General features: G+C 46.3%; 1 protein-coding gene across 4 annotated transcripts in view; it reads left to right on the top strand.

Moving 5' to 3' along the window:
* The window catches only part of rapgef6 (Rap guanine nucleotide exchange factor (GEF) 6), a 120116-nt gene that overhangs the window by 78438 nt on the left and 26228 nt on the right, over positions 1–15450 (top strand). For 3 of the 4 annotated variants that reach the window (XM_076101889.1, XM_076101890.1, XM_076101888.1), the window contains 9 exons: positions 2009–2189; positions 3665–3801; positions 4662–4820; positions 5601–5753; positions 7582–7746; positions 9478–9585; positions 9698–9901; positions 11148–11256; positions 11348–11591. In XM_076101889.1, coding sequence (XP_075958004.1) covers positions 2009–2189; positions 3665–3801; positions 4662–4820; positions 5601–5753; positions 7582–7746; positions 9478–9585; positions 9698–9901; positions 11148–11256; positions 11348–11591 — 1460 coding nt within the window. Of the gene's footprint in view, positions 1–658; positions 713–2008; positions 2190–3664; positions 3802–4661; positions 4821–5600; positions 5754–7581; positions 7747–9477; positions 9586–9697; positions 9902–11147; positions 11257–11347; positions 11592–15450 lie in introns of all 4 variants that reach the window. The other variant, XM_076101887.1, reaches the window with a different exon arrangement.

Below are 15450 nucleotides of genomic sequence, written 5' to 3'. Positions count from 1 at the left end.
CTCAATGCTTCTCTTCTCCAACAAAGAAATTGAAGGCGTCTTTTCTGCAGGATTTTAACGACCTTCATAACAGTTTTCTCTCTTGTTGGGAACCATGAAAGGATCATTTATTGTCGACATCGAAATTTTATTTGCATCATGAAGAATGTAAATAGCAGCAACAAAAACAAATCTCTGCGCAGATAATATGGCCGACATTGAGCAGCAAGCATCACCGATGATGTAAACACAGAGTCCACCTCCTCTCGTCCCACCGGAGTCCTGCATCAAGTGCAGCTTGACCCACAATGGTGATCCAAGTCTCTGTAAAGGCTTTCGCCTGGAGTCTTATCTCATGCGTCTTATTTTCCTGCGATCGAACATTAATCAGGCTGGGTAGTGGAGTAGTCTCGGGTCCTAGCTGGGTTAGCTTAGCATCCATGCGGGCTCTCCTCCCTCTGCTCTCTGGGACACTTCGGGGGCTTCTGGTCCGGCAGGTTCTGGCTGGTCGTCTCAAAGCCCGCTGCACTTAATCCCCACACTTCCTTTCCCCCATGTTGATGAATGTATTCTGTCATAGAGCTCCAGTAATAAACACGAAAAAACCAACACATTTAGACAAAAACAAATGTAGTACTTTCGTAGTACTTTAAGTGTTCTTCTGTCTTTCTCTGCACAGTGTTGGCCCGATGAATACATGAGAAAAAATTCCTTGAAGACTCAGAAATCAGAGGTGACGCAAAAGGAAAATATATATTTTGTTGTTGAGATGTTTGATTCGATTGTCTTTTAGTGTCCACTCGGGTTAATATATAATATATATTAACTATATATTATATCATTAATATTAATATATATATATGGAGTATTTCTCCTTCCCTTTGAGCTGCTTTGGTTCTGCAGAAGAGATGTGCATCAATAAATCAGGATAGCTCTGTTTTATTAAGTTAATCGTTCATTATTGGTGTCAAAGAAAATAAAATCAGGATTCACTTTTTATCTCGGACAGGAAAATATGTTGTTCTTATCTTGTAGATCAAATGAATGCAGAGCGGAGTAGCTTGTGTGTTTTAAAAGTCTGACTTAATTTATGTAAACAAGAGTGAACCTGTGCCTGAACTCCGGATGGACCGTTAGCTTAATCCCCTTCCCTCCAGAGAAACCTATAAAACCCATCGGCCAGGTACCAGATCTCCACAGAACCCAAGAGCTCCGGTGCATTGTTGGTGAGGGAGTTCATCCGGTAGTGTGGAGGGCAGGAAGTCAACTCTTTCCCACCAGCTTCAGTCCACTCTTCTCAATCAATACTACCCAAATGTATCGGTGCCTCTGAGATAATGTCCCGGGGGTTTCTGCAAGAATGACATGTTTCTGCAGTAGAATGGTGAGCACGTCTGTTCTGGAAACTGCTCAGAAAACTCCCTTTTTGTCAGGATGCCTTAATAGCCTGGCTGGTTTCTTTATACAAATAAAATGAGTCATTTTAAGAACGAAACGGAGGCGGAGCTAAATGTCTGAAGGCCTACCTGCTAGAGCTGACAGATGGCCTGCAATGCTGCCACCACCACCGAGGAGCTCCTCTCTCCACCTCTAGGTTAATGGTTCAATTCCCACCTGACCTAAAAGCCCCCATGCCCCTTTCAGAGCCAACCATCTGTCTGCCCCGCACAGAGGAAATATGGTTAAATATGAATTATTACTGCTGGATTTAAATATCTGGCTGTTCGCCTCTGTTTTCTAGCGTTCAGCTCAGGGTCACAGGTACAGCTGCTCATTCCAAGGTTCTTCTAAATGCTCTGTGTGGATGATGTATCACTGAACATCCACATCAAATAAAAGGGGAATGGAATAGAGCCGTGAAGTTAGAGTGAATACGTGACAGCTGAATTATTTTACAAATTTCACTCCAACGAAAAGACATATTTCTTTCCAAAGCCGAGTAACCGTTTGATTCCATGACATGACATGAAACCACCGGAAGGCTTTTTACCAAACCTCTGTGCTGCCTTCTCCACCGTCTTTGCTGCAGGCCACAGAGAGCGACCTGGGGGACGTGGACCTGTCCGGACTTCCAGAGGCTGCGGTGGACAGCGAGGAAGAGGAGGAGGAAGACGAGGACCTGGAGAGAGCTTCAGACACTCTTCTGGGCCGAGACCTGGTCCGAGAGTGTCTGGAAAAAGACCCGGCCGACCGCAACGACGACGACATCGGTGAGTCTACCGTCTAAAACGTCATAATGTCGTAGTAATGTTTTTTAGAACGGTGAAATACCTTGAAAAATGTTTTCTTACTTAACTACAAGCAACTGAAAAGTGAAGTTAATGCTGGTTTAGGACGCCAGTCCACCAATGGGAGACATCACACTGACTACGGCCACTTCTTCTATCGTCTGTCCCTACTTACAGTGAACTGAAGCACTTATACAGTATGTGCCCAAATGTCACTCTCGGACTGTCAGTTACTATTTTAGACTTCACATACTGGAGATACAGACGACATCTATCATTCAGTGAGCTCAGTGGAGACACACCTCCCACTAAAAAGCCCCCTCGCAGTGCTCTCCAAACAGCTGTGCCCTTCCACTGTGTATCTGTAAGCAGGCAATCAGAGAGACGTCCTCATTAGCGGGACCCAGTTGGGGTCCTGGAGGAGAAGGTGACCACATCACAGGGCTGAGATGAGTTGTGAAGGCCCGGCCCGCTGGGAGGTCGCTGGTCTCACTCGGCTCATTCAGAGGAAGGAGTTGAGGGGAGGACGTGACCGAGTTCAACCCCGGCTCACAGAGTGTCTGAAAAGCATGAATGAATAGAAAAAATGAATGAATTAATAAGGTTCAGTTTTACAAGTATGAGACGTTTGCTTGTGAACAGTAGATATGGAGGATGTGTTCTTTAAAGAGATATTTAGTTAAATGACAGATTTTGAAGACACTACAGGTATATAGGGTAAAATATATAAATGAATTAATAGATATCACCATGAAACTTCACCAGTTAATCACTGACATCAAGAGGATTCATTTCTGTATTACAAGTTTTCTGAAATGTTATGTTTAAATATGCAAATGAGGCGTTATGTAATGGTAACATTTGGTGAATTTAGGAGAAATCTACAGACGCAAACAGACAAAGTAGTAAAATAAACACCTAAATGTGTATTTATGATGTTTTCTTTCCACTAGTCTGAAAGAAGACGTGTTATTGAAGCAAAATAGCCCAAAATCTCAAAATGGATCCGTGCATGAAGAACACAGTTCTTCCCTGGGGTTCCTCCTTTTATAGAGCGAAGGAAAGTGACGAAGAGGAAGAGAGGAAGTGAACGAGGCGATTAACAGCAGGGGAATAAAAGGGAGCCGCTTCGCTGAAGCTCGGTCACTCTGTTCTCAGACACAGTGCAGAACATCTGTATGGGAGGAACACGGTGCAGATCCTCATTAGGCAGGAAAATCCGAAGCACTTATTAAATATGCACTGGTCTTTATTAAGATGATCTGTGATCTGTGTGTGTCTTATCATGATGTTTCATTCCTGAACGGTTATAGGGTGTTGGGCTTTTCAGGAAAATAGATAAATACCGTATAGTACAGATGCTTTCTTTATCAAAGCCTTGAGAGGACAGTTTCAACATTATCTCATTTAATTGCTTTCTTCTCTCCCCCCCTTCATCCCTTTTTGTGCCTAAACAGAGCAACTACTGGAGTTCATGCACCAGCTGCCCGCCTTCGCCAACATGACCATGTCTGTGCGGAGAGACCTGTGCAGCGTCATGGTGTTTGAGGTGGTGGAGCAGGCTGGCACGGTCATACTGCACGACAAGCAGGAGGTACGGCTCAACTGAGAGCTCATGCAGTGATTTGTAAACACGCGTGTATCACAAGTTACTGTGAAAGAGGCCCTCAGACATCGTAGTTCTCCATCACGCTTGCCGTACAGGAGAAGTTTCAGTTAGTTGCAATCTGCAACCTCACCACTAGATGGAGCCATATCGTAGACTTTCCTTTGTGTTTATTAGTTTAAGAGTTTTGATATATTCCTTAAATTCACATAGAAATCCAATGAAACTGGGGCTCACTCTTGTAATTTTACATTCATGAATGTGAAATGTATAATCATAAAGTTTACCACACATTTAATGTTAGATTTATCATGTTCAACATAAGTAACACTCAGTTTTACACAACATGTAAAAGAATTTTAGGATTCATGCAAACTTTATTACCTTACCTCACCTCACTGATTTCATCATTACTGAGAAATAAGGAGAGTGAGCGGCTGACTGCACTGAGAGAATTGAGGCAACAGTGAGAGAGTGAACATGCAATGAGGTGGAGATATCAGTGATGGCTGAGGAGGGAGCTCGGGGCTCGTTCGCCCGCCCTCCATCTGCTCGCACACCCGGGACCAACGGCTCGTTATATTACGCCCGCCAGCATTTCCTCTTTTTCAAAAGCCACCACTAGAGACACAATGCCTCTTCACCGCCACATAACGCACATCATCTCTGCATATTAATAAATGTCAGTCAGTAACATGGAACCGCTTTAACAGTCAGGTGAAGGTCTTCTCATGGCTTTAATTAGGAGCGATGAGAAGATCCACCAGCCAGCGTTATTATCGGCGACATAACTAAATGTTTGGATAACGTGTGGTTGAGGATCTTTTGTGTGCCCCTCATGTCTGCAGCTGGACCTCTGGTACGTCATCCTGAACGGGGCCGTGGAGATCAGCCACCCGGAGGCCAGAGTGGAGACTCTCTGCATGGGCAACAGCTTCGGCATCTCGCCCTCTCTGGACAAACAGTTCATGCACGGAGAAGTCCGCACCAAGGGGGACGACTGCCAGGTAAAGAGCACTCCTGGAGACATGATTAAATCATATAGTAGTTGATGTTTACGTACGTTCTTTCAATTAACGTTACAATATTTAAGAATTTGTGAATGGGAAGATTGTGTTAACTCTATTTTTTCTTAATTTCTTTGTTTGACTGCAGTGTAGAAGTTTGCAACCAGAACTAAATAATCTGCACATCTGAATTACAAGTCATAATCTTGGTTTGTTTCTCAGACGCGTTCACAAATAGCCGTGCAGGTTTCCTCACAGGAGGCTCGATATAGAGCTGCTTGTGAAGCTACAGAGGTTAAAGAAGCCTAGCGTGTACTTGTGGTAGCAGGCCACATTTCTTTCTGTTCACACTGCCCAGTTCCCCTCCACTGTTACGCATCACTTCCTGTCTTCAGACACACAGGAAGGGGCAGAGGTACAGGGCTCAGCGAGGCGAATGCAGAAACTGATGGTTTAGTCGCTGTAGAGAAGTGAAGAGCCATGTCTCGCGTGTGATATAATGGGAAGTTGGCGTCGCTTCAGTGTCGAGGTGAAGTGAAGGATGCTACTGAGAAATGGCGAGTTGAGAAGATTTTTGAGCCTGATTTGATTCAGTTTAGTCAGAGAGAGAAGTAGAGTCGTGGGACCTTCCTTCCTCCGTCCTGTCCCGTCCCTCCCATGCCGCTCTCCGCCCGCCACCATGCCTCCGCTCTGCTGCTGTTCGAGTACCCGCAGGTGGTGCCGAGCAGCGTCTTGCTCTACTACAAGTTCATCCGCTTCCCCCATGTCGTCCTCGACCAGTTCGTCTGCGTCGCCCAGGAGGACTACTGGCGCATCCTCAACCACGTGGAGAAGAACACGCACAAGGTGGAGGAGGAGGGCGAGATCGTGATGGTGAAGGAGCACCGCGAGCTCGACCGCAGCGGCACCAGGAAGGGTCACATCGTCATCAAGGTGAGAGGGTTTTTTTAAGGTGTTTGACCCAAAGTGCCCATCAAGCATGAATGCAAACTCTAGACGTGCCTTACTGTTGTGAAATCTTGTGGTTCTTGTTGCACTGCCTTCATGTTGTTGTTGTAATCGTATCGTGAATATGCGCTGTCTTGTAATTTTGGTTTTCACACTGCAAATTAAAAATGAGCTCATAGCTAACTGTGGTGAAGCTGAGCACTGTCCCTGTCTATTAAATAGATAGATAACCTCGTTCAAGATCCTAAATAAGATGAGACGGGGACGGGCACCAGGAAGGTTTGTGGTCAGGTTAAGCTGCTAATAAACTCCTTTAATCTCACCCTAAACTTTGCCTTTAAATGTCTAACCTCTTCAAACAGGAAGTTGTCCTCCTTTAGTTTTCATTATTATGTACTAAACGCTCTGAAAGGCCTCGGATTGATTAGAGTACCGCCTCATTCCTCGCCAAAAAAACATCAATGCAGCTGCTCGGTGTTCTTCGCCGCTCGTCTCGAGGCTCCGTTAGCACTATTAGTGTTTGTCGGAGCGTTTTTCTCCTGCGCTACGTGGCGGAGCGCTCCAAGGCCTTTTGATCCTCCCCCCCCCCCCCCCCCCCGAAGCCTCCAGAGGCAGCGAGGTATTGATCCGATAATGGGCCTGAATGATTCTCCTGACCGAGCGCTCCGAGGAAGGCTGTCGGCTCCAAAACACATCCAGAGGAGATGAGTCAATTCACGATGGTTTGCCGTTCTGTTTTTGGCTTGGCTCTTCTTTTTTATGACAAAAGTGGATGCCTTTCTAGTTTCTGTTCCCTGTGCGATGAATCATTTCCCTCCAGAAACCTCTGATCTGATGACATTGACAAACTCGCTGAAACCACAAGAGGAGAGTTTGTGTCTCGGACGCTCTGCTGCTAATTAATAACAATTACAAGATTATTAAGACAAAGAAATCAAAAACGTCGTCCCAAACAATAAGGATCTTCCAGAGCGAGTAAAAAGCCCCGTTGTGCTGACAGTAGAACTGTAAAGCACTATTGTTTTACTCATTAGTGGCAGCCAGTGAGTAGCTGTACATTGTCGATTAATCGATTAGTTGTTTGGTCTATAAAATGTCAGAAAATGGTTAAAAAATGTGGATCCGTGTTTCCCAAAGCCGGAGACGACGTCCTCTAATGTCTTGTTTTGACCACGACTCAAAGATATTTAGTTTACTGTCACAGACGAGTAACGAAGAAACATGAAGAATATTCACATTTAAGAAGCTGGAATCGGAGAACTTTGACTTGTTTTTCTGAAAAAAGTTGCTTAAACCGATGAATTGATTATCAGAATAGTTGCAGATGAATTTAACGGCTGTCAACTAATCGATGAATCGCTCTAGTTGAGAGTTGCACATGCTCAGTCTGTCAGAGGGAACGAGCCTTTCAGTTGTCCTGCAAACAGGAGTTTAGTTAGTTTGTGTTTGAGGAAGTGGACGAAACTCAACACGTGTTGGGAAGTTTGCCACAAGTTTGAGAGCAAGGCAGATAAAACATGACTATTATTACCTCTGATAAGTCTTTGATTACCGCTGATAAATAAAACAATTCCCATAGAGGAGAGAAAAAAACTGGAAATTGGGCAAAACATATTAGTGTTGAGTCCAGCCAGTTATTCCTTTTAGATTTGCTTTTATAGAAATCCAGAAAAGAACATAATTTATTCAAATTGGTGAGTACACGGCCTCCTGTGTGCGTGTGCGTGTGTGTACACAGTGTGTAGGTGTGTGTGTGTCCTTGTGTCATCCTTGTGTGTGTCTACATTGTGCTCCATGTATTCTTTCACCCTAGGGAACCCCGGAGCGCCTGATCATGCACCTGGTGGAGGAGCCGTCGGTGGTGGACCCGACCTACATCGAGGACTTCCTGCTCACCTACAGGACCTTCCTGTCCAATCCCATGGAGGTCGGCAAGAAACTGCTGGAGTGGTTCCACGTGGACAGCCTCCGGGACACGGTGAGTCGGAGGGCCGTCGCCTGGTTTTGGGCAGTTTCCTCGGGTGTGTTTGTGCAGTGTAAAAGTGTGTGTGTGTGTGTGTGTGTGTGCACACAGGTGAGTAATAAAGCAAGAAACTTTTAAAGTTTGTGTGTTGGAGCAAGAGTGGACATGATAGTTCAAGTCGGCTGGGAATGTTGAGGTGTTTGTGTGCACGTACATGTTGCAGCGTAGCGGATGCATACCAAGCAAAAACTGCATCTATCTGCACTCCTGTGTGAGTGTGTGTGTGTGTGTGTGTGTGTGTGCACTTTCTGATGACGGCGCTATCAGCACCCCTAATGTTTTGTATTCAGTCGATGGACATTTGTTGTGCGGCTCACATGCCGATCGATACGAGTTCAGCCAGCTCAGCCGTCCTTGAGCCCCGGGCAGCGGTTTGTTCACAGCCGACACTCTCCTTTGTCCACAACCGCTTTAACCTGAGATTAGTCCGGTACCGTCAATAGTCGTCATGCGGTCGTCATTCAGGCTTATGATCTTCAGCCCCGTTCCACAGGATCTAACCCCGCACAGAGCGAGGAGGGAGAAAGAACCAGAATGTGGAGGGAGAGTCGTGAACATTGATTGATTGATGTATTGGTCGGAGCTCTGACCTTCTGCGGAGGTTAGAACCACGCTACCAGCGCTGTAAATTAGCAGAAATAATAGTTTCAGAAAGCGCTTTGCTTTAGGTTTTCCTTCTAATTACTGTGGGACCAAATGAAGCAGTCAACCGGTCGTTAAACATTTCCTCTGCAGCCATGCACACGGTCTTTATTTAGCCTCCCTGCTGTTTCCCGTGTGTTACAGTTCCTTTTTCAGAAACATTTGGACTGAATAAAAAGTCAAATTTGACCATTTCACACGGTCCCACAGCGCCTCGGTTATACTTACCGCGAGGACGATCGTGAGCTGATGTTTATTAGTGTTGAGGAAACTTTTGGATCTTTTATCCTCTCTTCCTCCTCGCGGTGGACTCCGCAGAACTCCTCAAAGTTGATCCGTTTTCTCCGCCCCTCCGTGTCCCACGCCTCAGCAGTGTGTCGGCTGCAGACGGAATGTTGATATCATACCAGCAGCATTACTTTATTATCTGTAGAACATGTCACAGACATGGAAAAATAGAAATATTTATTTTTAATTCAACACTTCCTCTTTCATTTGGTAGCAAAAGGCCGGCGGTGTTCTGAAAAATGCATTGACTTGCACGGCTTTTAATTGTTGTTAATATTTACAACTGAGTGCACGCTTCTTTACCTTTTTCTCTCTAAAACAAATGGATGTAAAACTCTATTTAGACAGAAGAGCTGGCGGCAGAAACTAAACTGTCTGTGTGGACAACCACCCCCCAGAGACGCAGCATTTAACCGTTTAACCGTAACTGTTATTTTCTGTATACAGGTTTTGACAGCATGGTTACACAGTGAGTAAAGATGACTGCACTTGAAGCACTCATGTTGCCAAGCATTAAGCCGCCTAAAGAGTCTCTAAGCAACTACCAGCTCCCCAGGGTCCTGCACAGTAGTTCTTTAGGACTTCTGACCCAACACCGGCAGTGAAAAGTCTCAGCAGATGTTCTTGTCAAAGCAGTTTGAGCCTCGACCGGCGAGAGAACTGAGAGCATGAAACTGAACCGGGACAGGAACTGTGTGCAAAAGAAGTGTCTGTTTTGTGGCTGCGCTAAATGAAAGCTCCCATTGTGTCTCACAGGTTACGAGAATAGTGCTGCTGTGGGTCAACAACCACTTCAATGACTTTGAGGGCGACCCGGCCATGACGCACTTCCTGGAGGACTTTGAGAAACATCTAGAAACCACGGTGAGAACAAACCCCAGTTTAAACTTATGTTTATGTTCTCATGTGAAAAGTACGTTGCTCACCTTAAGGAAAACAAATCTCCCCGAGCTCATCACGTCTTCCTCCCTGTCAGAAAATGAAGGGCCACTTGCGGCTGCTGAACATCGCGTGTGCAGCCAAGGCGAAGTGGAGGCAGATCACCCTGCAGAAGGCGTCCAGGGAGTCGCCGCTCTACTTCAGCGTGCAGGGCGGCAGCGAGAGAGGCTTCGGCATCTTCGTCGAGTCGGTGGAAGTGGGGAGCAAGGCTGCAGAGGCCGGACTCAAACGTGGAGATCAGGTGAGGGGGCATAACATCCAGAGGGGCGCTATAAGATATGATACATGGTCTGGAGGATCTGGGTCTGTCCACGGTGGACCGGTCTCTGCTGGAGGATCTGGGTCTGTCCACGGTGGACCGGTCTCTGCTGGAGGATCTGGGCCTGTCCACGGTGGACCGGTCTCTGCTGGAGTCTGAGCTGAAGGAGGTTCTGGTGAACCTGCATGATGTCATCTGGTTTCACCAGAATCCGACCCGGTGGCTCCGATGACGAGCATTAAGAATAACTCTATAGAAACAGACCATCTTCTCTCTGATGGTCTGGTTTACTGATGGAGGTCTGATAGAGGACCAGGACTACACTGAGACTGGTTCAGAACCAGTTGAAAGTTCCTCACAGGGACTTTAATGTGATTATAGGTCAGTGTGGTGGATCAGCATCCTAGCGAGCAGCATTTGTGTGCAACCCTGGAAGTGAATTAGTCCCGAATTAGATGGTTTGGATTAAATCATCAGGGCTCTGCATCCGCTTACTCCCCAGATGAACGTTGCATAAAATGACCTAATTAAATGTTGTACGGGATGAAATATGATCTCGAGGTAGATTTGAGGTGAAACATGGAATATGGACACGTTTCAACTAAATCATGGGATGCAGGCGGAAGAAAAACCTGTAAATTAGACCCCGAACTGGTCAAAAGTCACAGTATGTAATGCAGTAAACAGCAGCAGGGAAGCTTCTAGAACGATGCGTGCTGGGTGTCAGGAGGCAGCTTCCCAGCAGGAGAGCAGATATTCTGACCACTTCTGTCTGAGAGGTTTTAGGTTGTAGAGTCTCATGATCATCAGTCTTATTTTGAACGGCTGATGTGACAATGTGGTCAAGGTTTAAATGACACAGTGAACGCTCGTGTTTAAATAAAGTACAAATAAAACAGAAAAGGGAACCAGATACAGCAAAGGGAGGTCTTTACAGTTCAGATACTCTGTCATCTAAATTGAAAGATTTCTCTTCTGGGACCTTCATCTGAAAAGATTACGGTTGTTTGATATGATTAACACCAGAATTATATTCTTCTCAACTACAGTTGAGGAGATAATCGTACAGGAAGTTAAACATATGAACCTATCGTACTCTGCGTTTATGCTCAACGCGCTGTTAGTTGTAATATTTTCCGCAAACTCCAGAAGACGTACAAACAAAAAAGCCAAGAATAAAAGTTAATTTTCTTGTTGTTCCTGCTGTAATGTAGTCATCTCGTTTCAGATCATGGAGATCAACGGTCAGAACTTTGAGAACATCTCCTTCTCCAAAGCCGTTGACATCCTGAGAAACAACACACACCTCTCTCTCACAGCCAAGACCAACATATTTGGTGAGCGAAGCCTGAGTATTGTGTACTCTCACTCTATTCCACGTTAGTTTTCTTTACTTCACATCATTCGTAATCATTTCTATCCGTCTAGTGTTCAAAGAGCTCCTCAGCAGGATCGTGCACGAGAAGAAGAACGGCGGCCCTCACATTCCCAAGATCCAAGAGAAGAAGGGAAACCGCTTCTCCATCGCCGACCTCCCCGGAGACATGGAGTTCCCCACGGACCACAAGAGCACCAGGAAGATGAAGGCCAACACCGTGTCAGGAGGACGGAACAAGATCCGGAAGATGCTGGAGAAGACGCGCTTCAGCATACTGCCGCCCAAACCGTTCAGGTGAGAGGATCTATGCAAACACGCCGCTGTCTGTGGTCGCAGGGTAAATACATGAGGATTAAAACCAGGCGGCAACCTCCGGCTCTGAAGAATGAAGCAAATGCTTTTAAAGCTGCATTCTCTCTAGTGTCCAGCAGGGGGCGACTCCTCTGATTGTATAGAAGTCTATGAGAAAATGACTTAGACTCAAATAGACCATAAAGCATAGTCTTTTTATAGTAAGAGTGCTGCACCTGTTGCAAACGTCTTCGTACACGTCGTCTCTCAACTCCAGTCTCGCATCTCAAGTTGCTAATCAATCCATAAACAACGAGTGCACACATGGATTTAGCTTCCAGCTGGCCCACAATCCTCTCTGACTGGATCGCTCTCCTGTCGCTGCATCGGTGTCGAGGCAAGCTGTGACCATCTGAAGACAGAATATGTTGGAACCCTGAGCAGAATGTTAAGCCTCGAGCTTCGCCAGTGAACTGAACCCCACTTACTGCACCTCAGGAAGAGACGGAGAACAGCACGACTCAGCCTCCAATGAGAAGGAAATGGATCTTTAACTGAAATGCTGTCCTTTTGGAAAGTGGTGGAACGCAGCACAGAGCGTCTCCATTTCAGGCACTTTGCTCTGAAGATTTCTTGCACACGTTTGTCTGTGATGCAATACTCTTCCTCCTATTTCACCCCACCTTCAGCCGCTGTAACGTCGATTGGTTCCAGACTCATCACGTAAAACGTAAAAGGCACCGTCATCCTCATCCTCATCCTCATCCTCATATTAGCCTCGTCGTTGTACTCGCAGCGTCTGGAACAATTGAAAGCAATTGTGCAGACGGAGGCTCAGATTCAATATTCGGGCCGTAACGTGCTGATGCAGGGCTGCATTTCATTTCATCATCTCATCGTTTCGTGCCTCTCCAGGCCTCATTAAGCTCCACACTGAGAAGACGCTGTTCTGGCCCTGTTAATTACAGAGCTGAACGTCTGCACGGCCCTGACGAGCTGTAAGCACGCAAACGCTCTCTCACTGTTCTCCCTCACTGCTGTCAGTCTCCAGCTCGACGTGATTATGACACTTTTTATGAAAAGTGATTGTGTGTCCGCCGATCCGACTCGGTGCTCGGCCTCCGACGGCTCTCTGCTGCGTTCTGTTTATCGAAACCAAACGAAGGCTCTCGTTGCTTTTTTGTTTTTGCTGGTCGGCGTCGTTCAAACCGCTCTTTGGTTCAAAGGGATGGGTGGCTGATTAAAGGGACGGGACATGAGACGGGTGCTTTGGGTCATTTGGGACGCATCAGAGGCCTGTTGGAGGATGGACATGTGACGGGTAGAGTCGGCTACCGGATGTATGTGGACCAAAGGGACAGGCTGCTGTAAAGACAATGCAGGTTTAAAGATATGCACACACAATCTGAACACTGGATAAAAACATCTGTTTCATGTTGTTAACATATTAGAGTCAAAGGTTTTTACAGAGGGAATTTGGGATATCTCTTTGTGTCACAACCTTCAGAATACAGAGAGGAATGAAAGAGCGGAGACGTGTTACGGGCCCTCACAGCGTCCCATGCAGACGCTCTTACGTACACAAACGTCTCACTGCTGCAGCCTCGTTCTGCTCTTGGCCGGCTTTGTTCTCCACTTCAGACGAGCATTTTATATGACAAGGACACGCTGGCGATAAACAAGTCGTTTTTCTGCCAAATGAAGTTGTGCGCGCTCCTTCACACACGTCCCATATTGATCAGAGAGGGTGATTTACATCCTGCAGATTGGAAAGCAATAGAGAGAGGTTCCAGCCTTTAGTCCGTTCGCCTCAGAGGTCTCTGTGATTTAGTGAGATGACGATGAAGAAGTAACCCCATGAGGCCATTTCATCCTCTCTACTTCTTTCTGCTACAGCTACATGCACTAAATAACAATGCCGTCACTGTAACTATTGTGTTACGTCTCAAGACGTCCACATTTTACTGTTTAAATGTAGGTTTTGAAGATGTTGTAAGAAAGGAGACGCAGCACCTTTAACGTCCGGTTTAATAATGAAGCTAAAGCAGCGCGAGGAGGCTTCTGCTGTCGGACTCTCAGAAAGTGTCACAGTTGTAGAACACTGACGAAATACGGATCAGTGAGCTGAAACGTGTGCTGCAGAGAGTAACAGAGTATTTATTATTATTTTGTGAACGAGGTCAAACAGTCGAGTTGGATTTCCTCACAAATCCTGCAATTACCCGTCACGTGCCGTCTTTGAATCTCTGCAGGCGTCTGACATTTCTCTGCTTATTTATTTCAGCAAACCTGTCCACACTTCTGTCAGCCGACATGTGTGTGTGTGTTTACGTGTGTGTGTGTGTGTGTGTGTGTGTGAGGAAAGAGAGGCCTCGTCACTCTGCTTCTGTTATATTTCTGTTGCTTCCTTTTTTCTTTTACACGCTTTTCAATGTGGTCTCTCTCCCGTTTGTCTCCGCTGCCTCAGGGGCCTGTTTGGGTAAGACCTCCTGTAACTCCCCGTCCTCCAACCATGTCATTCAGCTGTTCCATCTGCAGACCTGCACACACACACACACACACACACACACACACACACACACACCAGCATCACTGACCTTCAGCTACATTACAAGCAGACTGCATTCGTAGATTTCATGCTAATTCCTCCGACTCATGAATCCCACTTTTTTCCCCGCAAAGTCAAGGTGCTCCTTCTCTGTGTTTCCTTCTCATCCAACCGAACGGACTGCAGTCTGCACACACATAAAGCAGACTGTGGTTTAATGGCAGTGCAGGGAGGCTGCAGATGGTTTTGCTTTCTTTACGTCTGAGTCTTGTCAGCTCACCTGCAGTCTGAGGTAAATCAGACAGATATCTGTAAACATGACAGCTTTTAGCTGTTCCTGCGCTGGACATCTTGTCCGTGTCCTTTTTAATGGACTAAATCTTCAAGACTTATCCTGCTGCTCTCAAACCAGATTCATGCGTTTGTCACAGTGTGACTGTTATCAGTGTTGTGAGACGGTCCAGATCCAACAACGTCATTCTAGTCTGATTTGAGCTCCATCATTTCCTAATCCGTCACCATCATCCTCCTCCTGAATCTCCTTTTGTTCACCGACCTCCAGCTTATTTAATCCACCAACTTTTCTCATCCCTTTCTCCTCCACTCTCTCTCCTCCACTCTCTCTCCTCCACTCTTTCTCCTCCATTCTTTCTCCTCCATTCTTTCTCCTCCACTCTCTCTCCTCCACTCTTTCTCCTCCACTCTTTCTCCTCCACTCTCTCTCCTCCATTCTTTCTCCTCCACTCTCTCTCCTCCACTCTTTCTCCTCCATTCTTTCTCCTCCATTCTTTCTCCTCCACTCTTTCTCCTCCACTCTCTCTCCTCCATTCTTTCTCCTCCACTCTCTCTCCTCCATTCTTTCTCCTCCACTCTCTCTCCTCCACTCTCTCTCCTCCACTCTTTCTCCTCCATTCTTTCTCCTCCATTCTTTCTCCTCCATTCTTTCTCCTCCACTCTTTCTCCTCCACTCTTTCTCCTCCACTCTCTCTCCTCCATTATTTCTCCTCCACTCTCTCTCCTCCATTCTTTCTCCTCCACTCTCTCTCCTCCACTCTCTCTCCTCCACTCTTTCTCCTCCATTCTTTCTCCTCCACTCTTTCTCCTCCACTCTTTCTCCTCCACTCTCTCTCCTCCATTCTTTCTCCTCCACTCTCTCTCCTCCATTCTTTCTCCTCCACTCTCTCTCCTCCATTCTTTCTCCTCCACTCTTTCTCCTCCACTCTTTCTCCTCCACTCTTTCTCCTCCATTCTTTCTCCTCCACTCTTTCTCCTCCACTCTTTCTCCTCCACTCTCTCTCCTCCACTCTCTCTCCT

This window comes from Anarhichas minor, unplaced genomic scaffold, assembly GCF_050575085.1.
Source record: "Anarhichas minor isolate MPS153535 unplaced genomic scaffold, ASM5057508v1 ptg000027l, whole genome shotgun sequence".
In the NCBI taxonomy this organism is placed as follows: domain Eukaryota; kingdom Metazoa; phylum Chordata; class Actinopteri; order Perciformes; family Anarhichadidae; genus Anarhichas; species Anarhichas minor.
The sequence above is the reverse complement of the archived record's forward strand: the minus strand, read 5'-3'. Positions and strand labels throughout refer to the sequence as shown.